This window comes from Sarcophilus harrisii, chromosome 1 (genome assembly GCF_902635505.1).
Source record: "Sarcophilus harrisii chromosome 1, mSarHar1.11, whole genome shotgun sequence".
NCBI classification, from domain to species: Eukaryota; Metazoa; Chordata; class Mammalia; order Dasyuromorphia; family Dasyuridae; genus Sarcophilus; species Sarcophilus harrisii.
In genome coordinates, this window is record NC_045426.1 from 246,956,006 (window position 1) to 246,978,999 (window position 22,994).

The 22,994-nt window shown below is 33.4% G+C and overlaps 1 protein-coding gene and 1 long non-coding RNA gene across 3 annotated transcripts in view; one reads left to right on the forward strand and one right to left on the reverse strand.

Moving 5' to 3' along the window:
- LOC100918704 (retinal dehydrogenase 1) overlaps window positions 1–22,436 on the reverse strand; it is a 66,371-nt gene extending 43,935 nt beyond the window's left edge. Inside the window, exons 1-3 of one of the 2 annotated variants that reach the window (XM_012542906.3) lie at window positions 22,099–22,436; window positions 15,212–15,318; window positions 4,977–5,081 (exon numbers count right to left, since the gene is read on the reverse strand). In XM_012542906.3, the coding sequence (XP_012398360.1) occupies window positions 4,977–5,081; window positions 15,212–15,304 (198 nt within the window). In that variant the 5' untranslated portion in view covers window positions 15,305–15,318; window positions 22,099–22,436. Of the gene's footprint in view, window positions 1–4,976; window positions 5,082–15,211; window positions 15,319–22,043 lie in introns of both variants that reach the window. The other variant, XM_003761632.4, reaches the window with a different exon arrangement.
- Window positions 9,675–11,851, forward strand: LOC111719344. The gene is made up of 3 exons (XR_002769521.2): window positions 9,675–9,814; window positions 10,470–10,511; window positions 11,727–11,851. It is a non-coding gene; the product is annotated as an uncharacterized LOC111719344 (long non-coding RNA).
- Window positions 22,437–22,994: the final 558 nt, after the last annotated feature.

Sequence of the window (22,994 nt, forward strand, 5' to 3'; positions counted from 1 at the left end):
GCTTTAATAAAAAAATAAAAAAAGAATTGCCTATTGATTAATCCAACAATACCACTGCTAGGTATATAATCCAAAGATATCAAAAAAGAGGAAAGGATCAATTTGGATACAAATATTTTAGCAGTTCTTTTTGTGGGTGAGGCTGAAAATTGGAAATTGAAGGGATGTTCATCAATTGAGGAATGGCTATACAAGCTATAAACAAGTATATAATGTGGTATATGATTGCAATGAAACATCATTGTGCTGTAAGAAATGATAAGCAGGATGATTTCAGAAAAAAACTGGAAAGACTTATATGAAGTGAAGCACATTGAAATGAACAGAACCAGGGAATTGTCATACACAGTAGTTACAATATTGTCTGATGTAGAATTGTGAATGATTTAGCTATTCTCAGTAATACAATTCTCCAAGATAATCTCAAAGGACTAATGATAAAGAATACCATTAATCTCCAGAGAAAGAATTGATATATTGTTTTAATAGAGAATGAACCATGCTATTTTTCTCTTTATTTTTTTTCATGTTTTGTCTTTTGAGTTTTCTTGTACAATATGACTAAGATGGAAATGTTTTATATAACTGTATGTGTATGACTTGTATCTGATTGCTTACTCTCTCAAGAGAGGTGGAGAGCAGGAAGGGAGGAAGGGATAAAATTTGGAACTCAAAACTTTTAATAAAAATGTTAAAAAAAATTGAAAAAATTTTCCCATTGAGTAATGTTGTGCCAAAGAGTTTACCTCATACCAACTTAAAATTCCCTCTAGACCTTCCTCTTCTTCATTTTCAGAGGACCTATTATTTTATTGGTATAGGAAGTTTCGAAAGAGAATATTCCCTCTACAAATCCTGATCCTCTCTGGGAAGTAAGGAAACTGTTGTTTACTCTCTTTTTCTTTACTACTTAGAAATATACTCCCTATCAAAAAACTTCATTTAATCCATCTATTCCAATAACAACAATAGTTCTCCTATTGATTCTGTCTTTCCTTAACTTGTAATATATAGTTCTTTGCATGTTATCTCTCTCCTCAGATAGCTCTTTGGGAACAGGATGGGGATTTTTTTTTCTGTCTTTTTTTTTCTTTCCTATCTCCAGTGCTTAACACACTAATTGATACACAATGAATATTTACTAAAAGTCTGTTGACTGATAAAATGAAGATATTTGCTTGTTCTATAACTTAAAGTCTTTCTTAGAGATTTGCCTGACATCTTTGAGAAATTAAATGACTTGCCCAAGATCACACAATCACTATGTAGCAGAAGTGGGATTAGCTTTTTATCACTCTACCATGCAACTTTCCATGAATAACTCTTAATTAGTCAACTGAGTAAGTTAATTTGCAACAAAGTATTTCCTGAAAAATTTATGTTTAGGTAATGGGAGCATTATTTATAAATATAGTGTTATAAAATATTAAGACTTTAAAATCTCTGATAATTCTCTTTAAATAAAAACACTTGTTCAGTCATTATAAAGTCATTATTGAAACTTTCACATTGGTTTTGTCCCCTTAGCCTTTTAGGTTCCCATATATCTTTATCCCCAGGGTTCACTTTGCTAATAGATTTACAATGTGATTTCTGGGGGGCCTCTCCTATTTTAATATATCAAACTCATTGCTTCTCACTTCATTAAAACTTCATTCTACAAAGAATGTTAAAGGTATTTTTAATCTGCATGATTACTCTAACAATGGGCAAATATCCTTACGAAAATCACATCTCTCCAGGTTATTGGCAGACAACTAAAATGACTTTGTAAATCATAAAATGGTATATAATATACGAGTTGTTATGAAAGTAATGATAATAATACCTATTGTTATTATTATTACTTTAGGAAATCTGCATGACTATGGTCTGGGGAATAATGAACTCTAGAAAAAAAAGAAATTCTCTCTCCACATATATATATGGAGAGAGAGAGAGAGAGAGAGAGAGAGAGAGGGAGGGAGGGAGGGAGGGAGGGAGGGAGGGAGGGAGGGAGAGGGAGAGGGAGATATAGCTGTAGCTTCCTGTTGGGCCTCCCATCCTTAAACAGGTGTGTCTAGATGGCAAATGATTCTGTAGAGTGTAAAGAAAAACCTGTCCTTCTACTGACAGGTTTGCCACTTTCATAAGCAGACACTGCTGTTCAGTTCAACAAGTACCTTTCATGTGCTAGTGATAACATGGAAAATGGTTCAAATTTTTTTTTGTTTTGTTTTGTTTTGTTTTACCTTTAGGCCTTGCTCTCATGATCTAATATTTTAATGAGATTATTACAGCAGCTCTACAAAATCTATTAAATCATGGCTAAGAAGCAGTGGTTCAATGGTTTCTATCAATTCAAAAAGAAACTTTGACCAATTTTAATTGTAGACATGGTATATCATATGGGTTTTCTGACTTCTGCAGAATCTCCATTCTTTTGAAAATAGTTCCAGGAGTAGATTGCCAAAAAAACTTCCCAGCAAATATAATTGAGTATATCAGATGATAGAAGGATATGAGTATTTCAATATAAAAGTGAGGGTTCAAGGAATATTTAAGTTGTGAAATTTCCTGACAATGTATCATATAATTTATGTTTCTGTAGACAATGATTCTTATTTTAAGAAATATGTATGAATTGACATTCATTGGAATTCACATAATTCTAAGAAGAGAATAAAAGATGCTCCCTGCATGTTAGGGGGGGAAATGAATGAAAGTCACATAGAATGGAAAGGTAAGCACAAACTGCAATCTGCATTATTGGAAACAACCTGTATAGCAGTTAGATCATGGATCCATCTGGATTAAGTAAAAAAAACCTATCAAACTATCAAGCACATTCAGTATTTGAAGTGATAGATTCTAAAAGAGCCCATTCTTATCAACACATTAAATAAACATCAGAGAAGAGCTATTGATGTAACAAAGAAATCAATGAGCAATATTAGGATATGAAATATCATATGTGAAAATCTTAACTTTGTTTTCAATAGCTTAAAATACTGTTTGTTCTAGAGTCTATTTTCCCAAGAGTTTAGTGACTCTGGCACACTTAAGTGGTCAAAAGATTACATCGAATTTTCTAAAAGTTCAATGTTACAGAGATGAAGTAGAGAGTGGTATGAAACTATCATTGCATCTATATCACTTAAAGACATTGCTTAAACCTAGAATATAAAGATATCAAATCATTACTGGTTTAGTTTATACAGCATTTCCTTGATTGTTTTGTTGTAGTAGAGTGTCCCAAACAAACTACTAAGTTTAATCACTTAGCTCCTCCCTTTTCCCCCAACCACAAACCCCAAAATAAAACAAAAAATCCTCAAAAACATATTGCCTAGTGGAAGTCTTACTTCATTGCAATCTTCTAATTTAATAACATAATTCTACTTTGTGTGTATGTATTTCATAATTTAACCAGAAATTATGTAACCTTTTCATTCTTTTCTTCATTGTTTTTCTGGTTTCTTGTTTCAGGGAACAAGCTTCTTGCCTGTTCTAACATATCCTAAGGTCAAAACCATGTGGAGGGGACCCTGGTTTTTCAATGGCTGTTCGGAAGGAACACAAACTCCAGCGGGACTTCTCTCCAGAAGTTTGGCTACATCTTCTCACAAAAGCTACCAAGGCAAGAAAAGGCTAGATTCATTTTCTAAGGGGAATACCCATGAACATGAAATCATGGCTTCTTGAATTCTTTTAAGCCCAAGGTACAGAAATGGTTCCATTCATTTGCTGGTGTGTGGACCTTTATACAGATTGGCAAATTAAGACCTCCTTTACACAGATGGTCAGTACTTAAAATAACGCCAATAAATTTAATGTTACATTATTTTCCAAATTGACTTTAATAGTATTACATGGTAGAAAGAATACTGCAAAGTAAGTCAGAAAAGATGAGGTGAGATCTGGTCTGTCTTTTGCCACTTAGTAATAGCCTGCTTTGGACTCTCATCTTTTGGAATTTCAATTTTCTTATCAACCCTGGTTCACTCCCTCTTCAAAATTTTATGATGGACCCAGTAACGAAATATTTGCTGTAATATTTAAGTGAATTTAAAGAAAACTATTAGGTGGTTGCAATTATTGTTTCATTTATAGTTTTAGTATTTATGAGCTGCAGCAAATAAATGTATAACTTTTAACACTTCGGCCATTACTAATTCAGAGTTTCTATTGTCATACACTATGGAAAAAGTTTACTTTTAAATTATGGGAAGGAAAGTTTATTAATTTTGTTAATAGTGCAAAGGAGGTGTTGGAATTAAATTCTCTTTAAGAGTTTAGCCAACATAACTTCCTCAAGTTATTTTTTAAAACACAAAACATTTAGTGAAGTTCAAGAAAAAAAACACTAAAAAATTTCCATTAATATTTTTGAAAATTAGTTTTATTGTCTTTTTCTTTAATATGTTTTAAATGTATGAAAATATACATATATGTATGCAGACGTAGGCATAAATACTGATTTTAAATTTAAGTTTAAGAACCAAAACTCATTGAATGTTGTCAAGTTCTTTTTGCTAACTTAACAGGTGAGCAAATATTTCAAATGGATCATTCTCTCTAAGTCAAGGAAGAGAAAAAGTATGGGATATGATAAGAAATCACATAATTTAAAACAATCATCAGTAATAAAATTATTGAGAAACAGCCTCTAAGGAATGATGGTATGTGGCACTTTTGACATTACTCTTTCCTCTGTGAGTCATTAGTTCTGTCAAGAACTGATTTTGCGATCACAATATCTACATTTAAATCTTATACTTACTACTTATGTGTTCCAGACCAGTTATTAACCCTGAGCCTCATTTTTTTTCATTTGTAAAACTAAGGGTGGTAAAATGAATAATCTAAAAGTTACTACACCAACTTAAAAATTTTTAAAAGTGAAAAGTAGGTTTAACTATACAGTAGTTTGTAAACTGACAATAAAGAGAAAAACAAACTGTCAGATAAATTGAAAATCAAATTAGAAACCTTACCTTATCTCCTTCTTCCACCTCACAAATTTTTTCTTCATTTGCAGGATTAAAGACTGGGAATTTTTTGCCACTCAATGAATTATGCCATTCATTGTTTATAAATATCTTGAGAAATATAAAAAGAAATTAAAGTCATGTACATAGTTCAGGAACCTTGGAAATAATTTTCTACAATACAATTTGTATTCTACAAATACAATTTTCTACAATGTTCCAAGATTAACATCAGTAAAGACCCTTATTTATACTTCTTAATGGCACTATTTCCCCACCAAAAACATGACTTGTAAAGGTCATATTGTGGAGGAGATTGCCATTCAAGTTCAGTTTGGAATATATGATTCATTACCACCCTTCTAACTGTTAAGATTCTGTGATTCTCGAAATAATCTCCTGCCCCCAGATTATTTTCTCTACTTTTAAGATAATATAAACCATAGTGTTCATCTGAAAATGTCACTGGGAATGAAGGACACCCCCACAATAGTGACTTCAAGGGAATCATTCAAAGGAATAATTTCACCCAAAAGAGCCAATCTGATGCAAGAGTTGGTTTTATACAGTTAATTGTCTCAATTTTCCACTTCAATTTGTGTGCTTAATCATAGCATTAGTGATTTGGTATTACAAAATAGTTCTGTACTTTCGAGAATTTTAGAACAACAATGAAAACATGCAATTTGTTTCCAGGAGCATTAAGAAAAATCCGGGTACAGAACTTTCCTATATATCTTTTTTTTTTTTAAGCCCTAAACTGTAAGACAGATTATTTGCTTTGAACATTTTACATATACTTTGAGATCAACTAACCAGATTTTAATTTTGCTTTAATGGACATATGGACACAAAGGAAAATGAGCTTTAAAAATAACAAACTAATACTGTCTATGATTAAAAAAAGAGACATTTTGAAATAAACATTGGACACTAGGAATATGAAGTTTACTCTTCTATTTATGTTTGAGAAATTAAAATTATAAAGGAATGCTAATCTCTGACATGCCTACTAAGTTTTAGACTAGAGTTTCACTGAATATGAGCCTAATAAAGCAATGTCCCATTCATCTTTCAAGGGACTTAAAGTTTTCTCAGATGACTTAGTAGATGGAGCAGTGGGACCTGGAGTCAGGGAAATCTGAATTCAAATCTGGCTTCAGATACCTACACACTGGGTAACTCTGGACCATTCATTAATCTCTGTCTTATTTCACTGGAGAAAGAAATGGCAAACTACTCTAGTTTCTTTGCCAAGAAAACCCATGGACAGTATGATCCACAGGCCTGGAAGAGTTGAATATCACTGGCCAGCAGCAATATTTCCTGGGAATGGTGGTTCAGTGAATAGAGTGCTGGGGTTAAAATTCAAATTTAGTCTCAGACACTTACAGGCTGTGTGATACTGGGCAAATCACTTAACCCTGTTTGTCTCAGTAAAATGAGCAGAAGGAAATAGCAAACCACTTCAGAATCTTTTCCTAGAAAGCTCCAAATGGAGTCAAGAAGAATTGAACATGGCTGAAAATATCTGAACAATAAAGGTTTCTGAAGCCCTTAGTTAAGAAACTTCCCTTTTCAATGAAATAAAATGACTTATATTTCTGACAAAACCTACAAAATTTTGCCCCTTCCCTCATTCATGCCCCTTTAAAAATTTTTGTATTGGTATAAGCACCTAAACATAGAGGTTACATTCAAAAGGATAAAAATTCGAAGTAGTTATCAATGAGTTATTTGAATTATCATTTTGTGGATAAATCATATAATTTTAAAGAGATGATGCAATTATATATTGGATCTACAGAAAAACTTCAGTATTTCTGGACATCATTAATACAGAATTCACATAAGTTCAAACAAACTAGATAAATCCTGCTTTTATACCATGAAAAAAGTTGTTAGTTTATTATTGGTTTTATTTATTATTATTAGTTTATAATATTAATATTTATTATTGATTTAGTTTATTATAGTGCAAAGAAGATGAGTGAGGGAAAATGTTTTACTTAAAAGAACGATCTCTTAAGAATCCTTATTTTAGAAAATCTTGGAAACACATGGTGTTATAGTGCTATATATATTTGCTGAGGCAATTACAGTTAAGTGTCTTGCCTAGAGTCACACAACTAGGAAGTGTTAAGTGTCTTGAGGACACATTTGAACTCAGGTCCTCCTGACGTCAGGGCTGGTGCTCTATCCACTGCACCATCTAGCTGCCCCAATGCTTTATATTCTTTAAAATTGTTTTCATTAATTCATTAAATAAAGGCAACATAAAATAGACTAGAAAATGGTAGCCTTGGAACCAGAAAGACCTAGGCTGAAGTCTCACCTTTGACCTCTACTGGCTGTATGACTCTGAGCAAGGAACCTAACCTCTCCAAACTTGGGACCTTTTTGAGTTGATAAGTTGCAAAGATGATGGTAACTTGCTTAGGTAAAGGGAATTTCCTTACTTGGGAGCTGCCTTTAACCAATGAAATCACAAATTTAGTCTTTATTCTATTCATTAAAGTCATTTCCCAACTGGATTCTATTAGATTAAAGAAAAAAGCTTTATTAAATTTTTTGTATAAACCTGAAAGTGGAACAATTTCCATTTTTAAAAATGTTATTTTTTACACAATATAATCCTTTAAGACGCCACATTCCGATATTAGTATAAAAATTATAACATATATAACATTATGTATATTATTTATATGCCACCTGAACAACTTTCAAGAATCCAGGATCACTCTCCATATCATGATGAAATATCGCAACAGTTTGTTGAAGGTTTTTATCTAAAATGAAATATTAGTGTGATACAAACTGTAGGTCATCTGCTATTGTCCAAATTTATTGTAATTATTAAATGATGAAGCTGAAACTCAAATCCAAGTTAGTATATACTACTACATGAAGATATTAGATTTGGATTCAGAATTACCTAAGGTAAAATCTGTCTTTTGATATTTATTGTGTGATATTGGACAAGTCATTTAACTTTCCTGGATTCCAGTTTCCTAATCTGTGGAATGAGAAAGTTGAACCAATCACCTCTAAAATGTCTTGCAGCTCTACAGTCTTATGACATTAAATTCATTTATCTTGCCTTTCAAAATTTACTACCTCTCATGGAGGTAAATCTGCAACAAAAATCCAAGAAAGGAAGAAATATGGAGACTCAAGAGTAAACAGGAGGAAAATAAAGGAGAAAACAAAAAGAATGAAAAGGGGGAGGGCAATTGTCTTTCAATCCAATAATTTAAATAAGGCAGTAATGAATGTGACTCATCAAAAAAAAAAATGGGAAAATTTATTGTCCATATGGGCAAATAAATGTGATATTGTTTCTGTTTTGTACTGTAATCCAAGTTATGGAAAAAGATTCAACCAAAGAATGTTTTTAAAAATTAATGTTGATAATCCTTTTAAACTCAGCAAGGAAAAATAGAGGTGCCAAAATATTTCTCCCTATGGAGTCAAATCACATCACTCTCAGAAGTTAAAACAAATAACTCAATACTACTTCTATAAGACAAATGCAAAGAGAGAAAACATGCAAACACCATGGAGCCCTTTAAATATTATGTCTAATAAAATCTGTGACACTGTAGCCCAAATGCTTGCAGTCTTAATTTCTTCTAAATCATATTATCTAGAGTTTATGGACTATTTAATATGTTTTCATTAACAGCCACATCATTCAACAAAGTGATTGTAAATAGCACCAAAACAGGTGTAAACAATATTCTGTACCTCTTCTACAAAGAATATGTACTTGAAGTCATGAGATCTCTTAATACAAAGATATGAAACTTTTTGTTTAATCAAATATTTGAGTTTCATAATTTATTTGTCTTTAGGAGTGTTTTTTCAATTGAAATGCACAATGACTTAGGCAATTTTACAATCTATCTAAATAACCAAGACCCTGTCTACACAGTTCTTTAAGCCTAGTCTTTTTAAGAGTTTGCTACTGGCACTCCCTTTTTGTCCCTCAAGCAGTTCATTTGGCAACTGGATACATTGCCTTATTGGGTTGTCTTAGGGACTGGAAATAGCCATGAAATGGAGACACTACCCTGGATATATGGATAAATCAACATAATAGTTATGTCCTTGGGAAGCTGTATGTAGACTCATTTTGCAAATACTAAGGATTCTAAATTGACTTAAAATTTTTTCAGACATGTTTTGTCAATTTCTAATTGGTCTTTCATTGAAAATGCTTTGTAATACTTCATTTAAAAAAGTTTCTGGGTTTTATTCCAGAATTTATTAGGTAATATTCTAAAAGTAGCTACTAAATACTCATTAGGGAGCCTGCTATTAAAGGACCTTTGAAAACTAAGAATGGCTATTAAGTTGGATTTACAGACTACTAATTTATTTATACTCCAAGTTTGTATTTTTACAGATCAGATTTTCTTGAAAACCTATCATGAAAAAGAGCCTCCAAAATAACAACTCATTATATGCTATGCATTGATGTAAATTTCAAAAGACTTTTAATTTAGGAATGGAATATAGCCATGTAACATATCAGGGTATATTCCATGTAACATATAGGATAGGGGTGGCAGTGGTTGGTAACTCTTAAGAGAATTTTGCTATCCACTAAAAGTATATTTTGAATCAACTCACAATATATTAATAGAGGGAAAGAGCTCTATATAATTTTTAAAAGTAGCTAGTTAATACACTCCTCTGATTTTGTTTCAACCCTGATCCCATTTCTGGGAGTGACATCTTTAGAAAGAAGAAAAATGGTGCTCATCCAGCTGAGGAATCAAACAACATCTTCTCTGCCTTGGGAGGTGATAAGATTCCCCCCTTCAAGCAGAGATCTTAAGGTAAAGACTGGATAAACATTTATTGGGAATATTATAGAAAAAAAAAGGTTCTGTTCAGATATGGTTTGATCTAGACAATTTCTGATTTTGTAATCCTATTTCCTCAGTGTCTTTATTTTAGCTAGCTGCCACTAAAAAATGTGACAAGATAAACCCATTTACAGGAAAGTATATGTAATAGATAAGCTTGCTCAGTTACTTTTGCATTTTAAAATAGGATGCTAGGTAACAAAGTTCTCTGGTAACTTAGCTAAAAAGGTCACATATTTGTATCTTTGATTTTAAGTAAAAAAACGAGTATTCAAATAGGGTGTAGATGATAACAAAGAAATTATTCTATACTCTCAGAATTTCAGGTAGGACAGATAGTCTTGTGAAACTTTCACTTGGGGAGCAAGAGGTAGTTCCCTGTGCTTATATCACAAGTGACTTTCTTCCTGACATAGTTATAAAAGCCTGCTTTATAGAGGTAGAGAGTAAAATCAACTTTTAATACAAAGCTCTCTGTCTGTGTGTGTGTGTATATATATATATATGTATTACACACACACACACACACACACACACACACATATACAAATGGACTTTACTCAGAGGGAGAGGAACACATCTAAGTATGAAAAACACTTTTTTTCTTTTTCTTTTTTTTTGGCAGAAGGTGAAAAAGTAATAACTCTCACTGATCTAAGAATGAAAAGTAAGTATATTTCAAATTATTTCATTCCTATCATTTGCCTTTTCAGGTGAAACTAGAAGGTCTCTCTACTCTGTCCTTTCTGTTCCTGGATAGAGACCAACATTTTGGTTGTCTCAGAAGTAGATGAGCAAAAGTTGGGATACCAAGCCTGGGAATATCAGGCTTCCAGATATTCAGGGCTCCAAGTGATAAAAAGTCAAATTACATCAACATGTTAATGTGTAACAACAATAGATTCCTCTTTGTTAAACCACAGAGTTTAGGCAAAAATTTAACAGTTCCAGGGCAAAGGTATTTTTAGGTTTTAGAAAGGAGAATCAAAGCTACTGTCAGGCATCTCTTTTTCTCTTAAAGAGCTAACCCAAGGTATACAGTCATGTTGTAAATAATGCAACAAGTATACTTTTTCTTAGGAAAATAGAGAGCACCATTAATATACAATTATATGAAGTAAATATAATTTAGTTTTCTCTTTTAATATATGCTAGTCTTCAATTTTCAGAGGAATAGATGAAGTGTTGTTTTCTGCTGCTTGGCCCCTTTACCCAGAAGGTCCAAATTATGAAATGTCATAATAATGTTGGTGTATTCACTCTTCCTAGACAGTAGGGGGACTATTTAATAAATAAAAACAGGAAGCCACCAGAGGTTTCAAAAAATTGAAGTCCTTTCCAAAGTATCTCTATAATCAAGCTGATCCCTAAAGGAAATTAAAAGCAATTTCAAACAAGTCAATTATCCCCTTCATTCCTCCTTATGGGCAGAATCAAGGATTTAGATTAGAAAACTTTTAGATTTCCTCCAATACTAAAATTATGATTGGCATTTTATTTATTCTAAAGTTTGCTCTACACACTGTCCTTTGGGAATTTATCTGTTTAGGTCACTGTCTCCCTGACTTTTTTTTCCTGAAGAAAAGAAAAATGGTCAAATGCTGGAAGACAATTACTAGTCTCAAGTCCTCCACAAATGTTGAGAACTTCACTATTTGGTTGTGATCCTAATCTACAGAACATGGCTGTTGAAAAGCACACAAAAAAGAATCATAACGGAAAAAGTGGGGAGAGAAAATAAAAAGTTGCTTATGTAAAAAGCCATGATTTGCAGAAAAGGCAATATAAAAAAGGCAGTTCATTTTTATAAAGAAATATTTTTATTGATTTCTTTCATTTTTCTATTGTCTAATTTTTCAATGCATCTCTCTTCTACTTCTAGAAACTTATCCCATATGTCAAAGGGGAATGGAAGAGAGAAAGTTCAGCAAAACAAAATAAAAACATTGAAAAGGTCTGACAAAATCCCCAATGTTCCTCACTCTCTCACTCTGCAAAGAAGAAAGATGTCCCAAAAAATTCTCTTTTGAAAGGGACTATGGACAAAAGATTGAGTGATTGGAAGTAATTTTAAAATTTAAAACCGTGTGTGTGTGTGTGTGTGTGTGTGTGTGTGTGTGTCACACAAAGAGACTGAGAAATGGACCCACAGAGACCCGGCTATGGAGAGAAGCAGAGACAGAGACAGAGGCACACACATATACATACACACACATACACACACACACAGAAAGAGAGAAGAGAGAGAGAGACAGAGAGTGAAGAAGGAGAAAGGGAAAGGGAGGGAGGAGAGAGAAACAGAGAGAGACAGAGAAAAATGGAGTGCAGAGAGTAGAGTTTTATGTAAATTTCCTTTATATATGTGGCCTGAAATCCAAGTACTACCAAATGAATTCAGGAAGTACTTTCAAATCCCTGTGCTCCATCTGATCCAGATTCACAATCTTGGAGTCCATCAGATCTAAATACAACTAAACAATGAGAAAAGATCAGAGTACACAAAAGGATAAATTCTAGAAATTATATACAAGGTATAAATATTACCTTCACAAAAAGGAAACTCATTTTCATATAAATACTTGCAAAGTCACTGCACTATCACGATTATAATTATTTTTTTAGAAATCTTAATATATTGCTACCTAGTGATAACAAAAGATTCTGAAAGTTACAATGAAATAATAAGAAAAAGTTCCTCTAAATGTCATAAGATGCTTGTAGAATGATTGCATGATTGATTAATTTCTCAGCTGGAGCCAGGTAAATAAATGATCATCCTTTTATCCAGCTTAACCTTCAAATACTTTAGTTGCCTGTCATTAATTTAAGTTTGGAATAGATCTTTGGTGGGGCCACTATACAAGAAGATGCAAAGTGTCAGGCGATTTTAAAAGTTCACTCACTCATTCAGATTTAATTACATACATAACTGCAGTTCTTCCAAGTGTGAAAAGGCTTGGGCTAATAAACCAAATAATAAAATATTACTTTTAGGGAAGTAAATTTGAATTTAACACCTCTAAGATAAAGTAATTTATTACCCACTATTACCCACACATGCCACATAAACACCTACATGAACTACCTGTAGTCAGATTCACCTGTCTGGGAAATACTGACTTTTTTTTTTTTTTTTTTTTTTTTTTACTTTTTAAAAGAATGTTCTAGTAAAAGGACTGGAATTACACAGTAGTTCAAACAGTAGGCACTTACTAAAGGCTTGCTGAATTGAGTTGAATGTCACTCTAAAACATATTTGTATTTATAGAATTTTCTGGTATTTATAGGATTTATTATTTAAATTTCAGGGTGATTTTTGTTTGTTAGCTTCGCTATTGTTTGTCTTGCTAGATTCTAACTTCTACTAGACTTTAAAAAAAGCTTTCCAATTGGGAAGACTTATTCGTCTATATAACCATACTACCACCATATTCTAAACCTCACAAGCCCCACCCCAAACAAAACATTACAGATATTTTTTACATTAAATGTAGTGTATGTGTATGTGTGTGTATTTTGTCATTTATAAAAAGGAGAACATTTAACACCGAAATTTTCCTTGAGATATGTATTTTAAGGAGAAAAAAATTTTAATGAACTTCTGCAGAACAAAGCAGCAACACAAAGTGGCATAAATGAATTAAAAACTGAAAAATTTCTTAGAAACCACACAAGTTTTCCCTCCCCCTGCAATTAAAGAGGATAAGTTATATACTTATTATTTTGGATTTAAGATATATGGTTTTACTAAAGCATATAGTTAAAAGTAACCCCAAACCTGTGTTGAACAGAGTTCAATTCTGTATGATGCCAGAAAAGGAAAACAAGACTGAAAGATCAAATGAGATAATATATGCAAAGCATTTTGAAAATCACAAAGTACTATATAAATATTAGCCACTATTTTCAGTCATTTGACTTTGCACAGCTACTTATGGCAGATCACTGTGGATAAATCATCCTAAATCAAACCAGCTGGAACATAATGTTTAAAAAATGAAATATTAAGGTGCCCACTTGTGGGGTAGGTAGATAGGATAGGGAGGGAAAACTGATATGAATTTTGCAGTTGTTTCAGTTGTATTTCATCTTTACTGAGTAAATTGTTTTCAAAAACTTGCTGTAGAATTATTTGCAATAAAATTAAAAGCCATTTTCCTTTCCTTTTCAGTAAAGTGTTGCTGAAAGGAATGCTTTGATGAATTTGACAGCTATTGGTCATTCACAATTTATGGTGCTAACACTCACTTTCCCATACTGTTGCTTTGCAAAGAAGGGGGGAAATCACTCAGCTGACTGAGGCTGTCTCCTGTACTGTGTTTATGAAAACAGAAACATCCTGAAACTTTATAATGCCCAAACCATGCAGAGCTGCAAATAATGAGCCCCTTTGCCTCTCCTCTCCCAGCCAGTTACTCTTTGTAATTAGGATTGTTAGTAGTCTTTAGTTTGTTCAGCAAGCAAAATGGCCATGTACAGATTTGCAACATGACTAGTCTTTTTTTCTGCTCTGTCCTTGAGTTTACCTCAGAGTTATACATCAAATTACAAAAACACCACTACCTTGTTTTTAAAAGAATTTTTAGAAAGCTCTTTGGAGCATTGAGGATTTAACTTGCACACTTGTATACGTAGCACAGAAATAATTTTAAAATTAATAACGCAGGAGTCTTTCACTAGTGTCTCAGTGGGAATGTCTGAGACCTGGTCTGGCTCTTTGCTCCTTATAACATCAACTGGTTAGTTACTGTACATCTGTTCTAATAACAGTAAACTTATCCAGCGAGATAATAAATAAGTGAATTTCTTCAATCTGAAAAATATGCCAATGATGCAAACCCACTTCCCTCCTAAATTGGCATTCATTTAATTTATAGCTGTGTAGCCCACTCAAGTTATTCATTAACCACCACTATATTTAAAAAAAAAAAAGAAACAAAAAAAAATACCCTAGTGTCATTATGCATGGCATATTATCCCAGATTTCCTCAGTTTCTTCCTCTGATGGATTTACTGCATTATTTTCCCTAGTATAAATAAGTCCTGATCCCTTCACATATGCAGATCCATGTAGTATAACACTCATAAACTTGCTAAGCAATATGCACTAGTTTTTCTAAGAGTCAGAACAGTTTAAGAATCAGAATCCAAGTAGTCTTAGTATATATGTAAGGTTATTTGTCCCATTTCATATCTTTATCTATATTCTCCATATAGATTCTCACTATGCATGCTTTCCACTTAATATACTTATTTAATACCCTTAAATAAAAATATAATTGAAATTAACCTTTCTACTCTTTAAACAAGTGAATTTTTCACCTGCCCAAGGCAAGGTAACAGACATGCTTGGCTAAGCCTACTAACCTTAGTATACTGGATTTTCCAGTCTTTTAGTGGAGCAGGTATGATCCCCTCTGCAGGTTTGACTGGGGTCTGCTGCTCCTCACTTGTAGACATTTTTGACCTGGCCCCTGAAACACAGGTGAAGAGAAGTTCTAGACAAGCTCAGCGGATTTTGTCCAGATTGAGCACTTAAGCTTTATTTGTTCCTTTTTATCTGAATGGACTGGGGATTATTTGCATACTGGGATGTGATTGGATGAACCAACTAGGAACAAAAAGAAAACGACACTACTTATTTGTTACACCTAAGGTGGAAAGGCTCTGACTTTAAACTTAAATCCTAAAACACCATTTCTCTCCAGACCCGCAGCTGCACTGGGAGATAGTTTATTATTTGCAGATGAATTTATTTACAGAGCTAAAACCTGTGACAACAAGAATATGCAGCTGCTTCAACCACTGTTGCTGAAGTCTCTCTCTTTCCTCCTCCCACCTCCTTTTTCTTTTCTGTTACCATACAACTTTTATTTCTCTGACAGACTTCGGCAAAAGGAACAAGGCAGAAATCTTTCGGGGCTCCCATTTCAGGGAGGTGGAAGAAAGAAGAGAGACCCATGTTCTTTTTTTTTTTTTTTTTTTCAGCTAAAGACCTTCTTCATAGCCTTCAATCATATTGTACTTTACTGTTCACAAAGCATTCTACCTAAGTTGCCATATCACTATCTCAGACAACTCTTTTTGAGATAAATATCGTCCCATCTTTTGCTGATAAGGAAACTGAGATGCAATGATCTGCTCTGGTAATATCACTATAAAGTGTTTGAGGCAGAATTCTAACCCAAGACTATCCTGACTGGGTCCATTACAAGGTTCTGTCTCACTTTAGCTAACTTTGAAACCGACTTGGACAAGACAATTTTTCATTATTCCTTACCTTGCTTATTCTGAATAACCATTCAGAGGTTACTCTGAGGAATATATAAAGGAAGATATAGGGGAAGATATAAAATGTTGATTACCTTGGCCCTGAATGACAGCAGCAATATAAAAATAATGGTGGCAGTGTGGTATTTTAGAGTGGGCTGGATGCCTGGGTTTAAATCCTGACTAACATTCACTACCTGGGTGACAGTTGAACAAGTCATTTCCTAATGTGGGAATTAATTTCTTCATTTATAAATTGGGAATGGTAATACTTTCACTTACTCCCTCACTTTATTGTTGGGAAGAAAAAATGATTGAGGGCTATAAAAATTTGATTTAGTGCTTTTTGACCAATAAGACACAGCTCAATGGTAGGTATGAAACTCAGTTTCTAATCCATTAAACCCCTATTATACCTTTACCCATTTGATGTTTTAACTCTTCAGTACCTCTCTCTCTCTCTCTCTGTCTCTCTCTCTCTGTCTGTGTCTCTGTCTCTCTCTCTTCTGTCTCTGTCTCTTTGTCTCTGTCTCTCTTTCTTCTCTATCTCTCTTCTCTCTGTCGCTGTCTCTCTGTCTTTCTTTCTCCTCTCTCTGTCTCTCTCTCTCTGTCTTTCTCTCTCTCTTTCTTTCTCCTCTCTCTCTCTTTTTCTCTCACTCTACTTTTGTTTTGGAAAAAAAAACAGTTTTTCTACTGCTCACAAAATATGTTTTTTTAAAAATATATAATCAAACAACAGCTGTTACTTAATTTGGTTAGATCCATGCCCTGGCAGCTGTTTTCTTGTGGTCCCTTGTTTGCTCACCACTTGGCAGTTGTCTAGGCATCCAAATACCAATTGGCTTGATGAAGATAGAGTTAAAACTGTGGTCCTCAAGTGAAAAGCCCTCTAGCACATTCAGCTCACAACCTCATTTCTCACATTGTCTTCTTCTATCATGTTTTACTGATATAAAAGACAAGTCACTTTTTATTATCCAGTGCATTTTACTTGGCAAATCCGTTACTGTAAACTATTCTGTTACTGTAAACTATAAATTGCATTGTGAATCTTTGAAAATAAATGAATACATTTCCCAGTAGAAAAGTGGTCAAACGATATGAGCAAATAATTCTCAAAAGAGTAATTGCAAACCAGGAACAACCATATGAAAGAGTGCTTGAAAACACTAATAAGAAAAGAATTGCAAATCAAAACAGCCCTCTGGTTTTATCTCATCCTTAGCAAATTGGCAAAGATAACAGGGGAATAATATTGGAAGAGTTAGGCAAAAATGTACATGTTAATACATTGTTGATAAAACTAATTAGCCCAACCTTTCTGGAAATGAATTTGTAATAATGCAAAGAGAGTGATTTAAAAAACCCAAACCCTTTGACTTAGGGATTCCATTGCTAGGCACATATTTCAAGGACATAGAGGTTCCATACGCACCCAAATATTTGCAGTGGAGTTTTGTAGTAGTAAAGAATTGGAAACAGTAAAGAACCATCAAAAAAAGAATGACTAAACAAGTTGCTACATGAGTAAAGTGGAATATTATTGTGTTGTAGAAAATTATAATCTCAAGTAATACAGAGAAGCATGCAAAACATTAACTGATGCAAAGTGTAAGCAGAGGCAGGAAAATGATATCATAAAATGGTTACAATGATGCAAAAAGAGAGAATATTCACAGAAAATGCTTTTAAAAAAAGATCACACCTGCCAGAACAGATAAGAGAGGGCCCTCTCCCTTCACCTTTGTATAGTAAGTATTTGGGCCAGAAGCATCAATAAGCATGGACCAATAGTGTGAACCACTGCATTATTATATCCGATTTTTTAGATGTGCTTCTTTTCTTTCTTTTAAAATTCTTGATTATAAGGCATGACTTTTTGAGAGAGAAAGGGATTACAATAGGGGAAAATCTAGACAATGTAAAAAACAAAATATATCAATCCAATTATTTTTAAAGAAAATGAATTAGTAGTTTTACTACTAACTTCTTTCACCTGCCTTCCCATCATTATTTGCTGTTCTTGTTCTTGCTGTTCCATTCAATTCAACAAACATTTATTAAGTCTTCTATGAGCAAGATACATGTGGTTTAGCAAGCATCTCAAGTCAAAAGAATTTCTGATCTCAAGGTGCAGAAGCTGCTTTGAGAATAAGTTTGTGTTTCACCTTTGTCTTTTTAACCCCAATATCTAATCAAATGCCTTGCTTATATAAAATAGACACTTAATAAATGCTTGACATATTGGATTTGGAAACAGAATATTTGGGTTTGAGTGCCCAACCCAGGTCCACTACTTAATAGCTAAGCAATCTTGGACAATTCCCTTCACTATTCTGAGCTTCATTCTCCTCATCTGTAAAATGAGAAAGTTGGATTATGTAGTCTCAAAGGTGGCTTTGGCTCTTAAATTCACACACGACATTGAACAACTGCCAACACCTGCTTTTCACATTTCTTTTGCAAAGACACTGAGCCATATTAAATGAATATATATTGAACCTGAATTTCTAATTTCAACTAGGCCCTATGGCTATATGACAATCCTTTTATTCACTAAATCACAGAATTTCAGCTTTGGAGAGAATATAGAAGCCACCTAGTTTCAATTCAAATTAAAGTCAGGAAATATTAAGTTCTTGTTATGTGGAAAGAAAGAAGGAAGGAAGGAAGTAAGAAAGGAAGAAAGAAAGGAAGGAAGGATAGGAGAAAGGTAGGAAAGAAATAATGGAGGGAGGTAGGGAAAGAAAGAAGAAAAAGAAAAAAACCCTACATACAAGAACCTTATGTTATGATTTTTGACTTGGATAGCATAACATGTACAGATAAAATTATTCAAATTAACTTCAAAAGTCAGACAATACTAGTAATTGGGGGAAAAGAATCAGAGAAAAAAATCTCAAGTTTGGGACACTAAACTATACTTTGAAAGGAGCTATTAATTCTTTAGAAATGGAGGTGAGGAAAGAATGTGTTCTAAATATGGAGGGCCATTTTGTATGGAGGTGGAAGGTAAAATACTCTGGAGCTATTAAGACTGGTTTGAATGGAACAGGTTTGCAAGGGTAGAACAGGAAATAATTCTGTAAAAGTTTGTTGGAAGGTATACAATGAAGGGCTTTAGATTCCTATTCATCTCTCATTGACTTCCATTATGTACCTTGCAACAGCTGTTCCTTAACTTTTTTTGACAAATGTCCAATTCTACTTCCATTTCTGTCCCTTAGCAAATGACCTACATTTGACTTCATCTCTTACTTTATGGAGAAGACAGCAGTCACAATACATCTCTTTTCTTTTTCTATCAAAATTCAAAATTTTTATTTAGCATTGTTCATTCAACCTAACTTCCATTTTTCTGAATTGGAAGATGAAGTTGAACTACTTTTTAGCAAAGCCTAATACAAGTGAAAGGGAAGAGAGAAATAAAACAGCTTGTTGAGCCTCTTTTTGTATCCTAGCACTTAACAGAGAGATTGGCAAATAATAGGTGCTTGATAAATGTTTACTGAAAGACTACTGATTGACAGGAACTGAAACCAAAGGAAGGTAATATAAGGATGTTTGGGGATAGGTAAGATGTAAGACTATGTTATGTCTGAGGGGAAGGAAAATTTTCCCTCCAGGAACCTGATTTACCTTCACTACTGTCTTCTTTCCCTCTATCTACAATTATTTTTATATTTCACTTATCCTGTGCACCAACACCACCTCTTGATCACTACCAACTTTTTTCTGTTCTACTGCCTTTTCAGGCCATCTTACCATCTCTCCTTGACCTCATTAGTAAATTTAAGAGAAAAAAGTATCTACTTCATTGACTTTATTTTCTAACTTTTCACTTATTTCTTAATGCCTTATAATTTGGCTTCCATCCCATCACTATACTAGGACTTGACTGTCTAAGGGCACAGATACTCTAATTGCTAAATCCAGTGGTGTATTTTCTCTGATTTATCTCCTCAGTGCTTATTCACTGCTTGACTATCAACCACATCTTGCTTTCTGATATTCTCCTCTTTTATTTTCCCCTATGTCTTTGACTTTTCACTCTTGTGTTCATTAGTGAAGGATTGAAAAGAATTGGAATATGTTTGTTTATTGATGGAAGGGAGTCATTAGGGAAGGAATATTTGAAGATACCTGGCAGAAAGGATGCTCACTATACCAGGATCCAGAACCTCAACTAGGTCCTTGGGTCAACACTGCTATTTTACCCTTGCTTAATATTTATCTCACTCCTCACAATGAGTTTCAAATCTATTTTCTTACTACCAATGGTGATTCTATCTCAAATATTTAAGGGATGGGATGACTGAGGGGCAGAAAATTGTTCCTCCAAAGACCTGATTTAGTGATTATTCTTCTCTACTATCTTTTTCTCTGTCTACAAGTATTCTCATATCTCATCCATTTTACAACAGCAGCACCTTTTCTCCCCTACCCTATTGCCTCTCAATTCCTGAGTTCTTATTTCATTAAGAAAACTGAAAAATTGATGTAACCTTCTTTCAAATTCTCTTCTCTATTTCTCAGCTTTTCAGTATCATCACTTAATTTATCTCCACTATATCTTTCCTTAACTTCTCTGCAACTTTTAACACTATTGACCACATTTCATCCTCCTGAATATTTTTTTCATCTTTTGGCTTCAAAGACACTATATATCTCTTGGTTCCTTCCTACTTTTTTTGTTGATTTTTATCTCAAAGATTCTACCCTTTTGATCCCATTCCCTGATGCCTCTATTCAGACCCTGGTATAGTAATCTCCCATTCTGCCAAGTATCGCCAAATATTCCTTCACTACTGATTCCTTTCCATCTGTAAATAAAAATACGCCAGTTCTCCTGAATCCTAAACATATCTATTGATAATCCTTTTAGCTCATGTTGCTAACATCTTTGTCTTCTTCATTCCACTACTAAACTACTTACAAAAGTAGTAAACAATTAACCAATGCTTTCACTTTATTGCTACCCATTCTTAGTTCAATCCTTGCAATTGAAATTCTACTTTAAGACTATTACTGAAACTACTCCGTTAAAAGATACCAGTGATTTACTAATTTCCAAATCTAATACATTGAAATACTGCTCATCCTCCTTGATTTCTATGGGTTTTGATACTATTAATTATCCCATCCTACTGAATACTTATCTTTTGGCTTTGGGGAGACTTTTAACTACTGTTTTTTCTCCTACATAGTTTCCTACCTACTTATTGACCTCTTAATGTGGATTTTCTTCATCAGTGTTTTGTTATGGAGTCTTTACTTTCCTCTATTATCATTTACTTGTAAAACTCATTCATTGCCATCACTTGAACTATTCTATGCAGTTGACTTTTAAGATTATATATTACTCTTGACCTTTCTTCTGCATAAAATTTGAGACTCCTATCTTTAATTACTTATAAAAATCACCTTAGTGTATTTCCCATTAGCTCCTCAAAATCAATATGCCCCAAATTGAAATAATTATATCGCCCAGTCAGCCCACTCTTATTTAGTTCTAGCTTTAATGTTTCTCTTGGTAATACTACCATTTGACTAGTCTCACTTATTCTCTATTTTAAGGTTGCTATAGCTTCTCTCATATTGCTCATTTCTAATAATTTACTAATCTTCTCTCATATTGCTCATTTCTAGTAATTTACTAAGTCAAATAAGTCATACTTATGCAAGATCTTTTATATCTCCTTTGTCTTTTCCCAAGGCTTCTGCCTTAATTCAGATATTCTCATTGCCACCTGCCTGAATGATTTAATAGAAAGGTCAGAAAAAGTCCACATCATGTTATTATAGAAGTTTTCTAAAGAGAAGTGTGAATAAAAGTCATAGATTTCTCATTCTTCCTTAGCTAGTATAGCAGATATTGCTTTACCTAAAACTGAGAAGCTGCGGGGGTGAAGTTGAACAGTTTCCTTACCTATGTCTTTCAATCTCTTTTCTGTTTAAGAAAGTGGAGACGTAGGGAAATTTACCTCAGGTTGGAGATATTATAAATCCTAAAAAATCTAAGATGAGAATCTAACCATAACTTAAGTGACAGTTGAATGGAAATACCCAGGGAATCCAGTAACATCAAGACAGTTTAAAAAGAGAGCAGTTCAGCATTTAGTTCAGTTCAGAGGTCATACGAAGAAAAGCAGTTAACAGAAGAATTCTAAGAAGAGTTCAAGGGGGTAGAATTGATGTTAGCATATTTTTTTGTATCTTCTAGTTCAGACTGCTTTGGGAACAGAGAAGCTCACAGCTACTGGCTAATAAGAGGCCTGACCAAGAGAACGGCATCAAATTCCATAGCTATTGGCTGGGAATACTTATTGGGGATCTGTAGCCTTTAACTGAGACAACTTTTTAGTGAGTTTTATAGTTATTGTTTGAGAATGCTGATTGAGGAGAGCTATAAGATTCTCTGAAGAGAGAGACTTAACTATAGCAAGCAATTTCCATCCTGCTCTGTGGTTGTCCAGGGTAGATAAAAGGGCCAATATCATAGCACTCTTTTATTTTACATTTAATTTTTATTTTTTTCTATGTCACATGTAAACAAAAAAATTAACATTCATTTTTAAAAGATTGAGTTCCAGATTCTTTCCCTCTTTTAGTCCTCTCAACTTCCTGAGACAGCGAACAATTTTATATAAATTATATATTGTAGTCATGTAAAACATTTCCATATTAATCATGTTGCAAAAGAAAACAGAAAAAAATCCCCAAGAACAGCAAAGAAAAAAAATTTAAAATTAAAAGCATGTTTTAATCTGCTTTCAGACTCAGTTCTTTGGATGTGGATAACATTTTTCACTTTGAACCCTTTGGAATTGTCTTAAATCGTATTATTAAGAATAACTTTTTACAGTTAATTATAGTATAA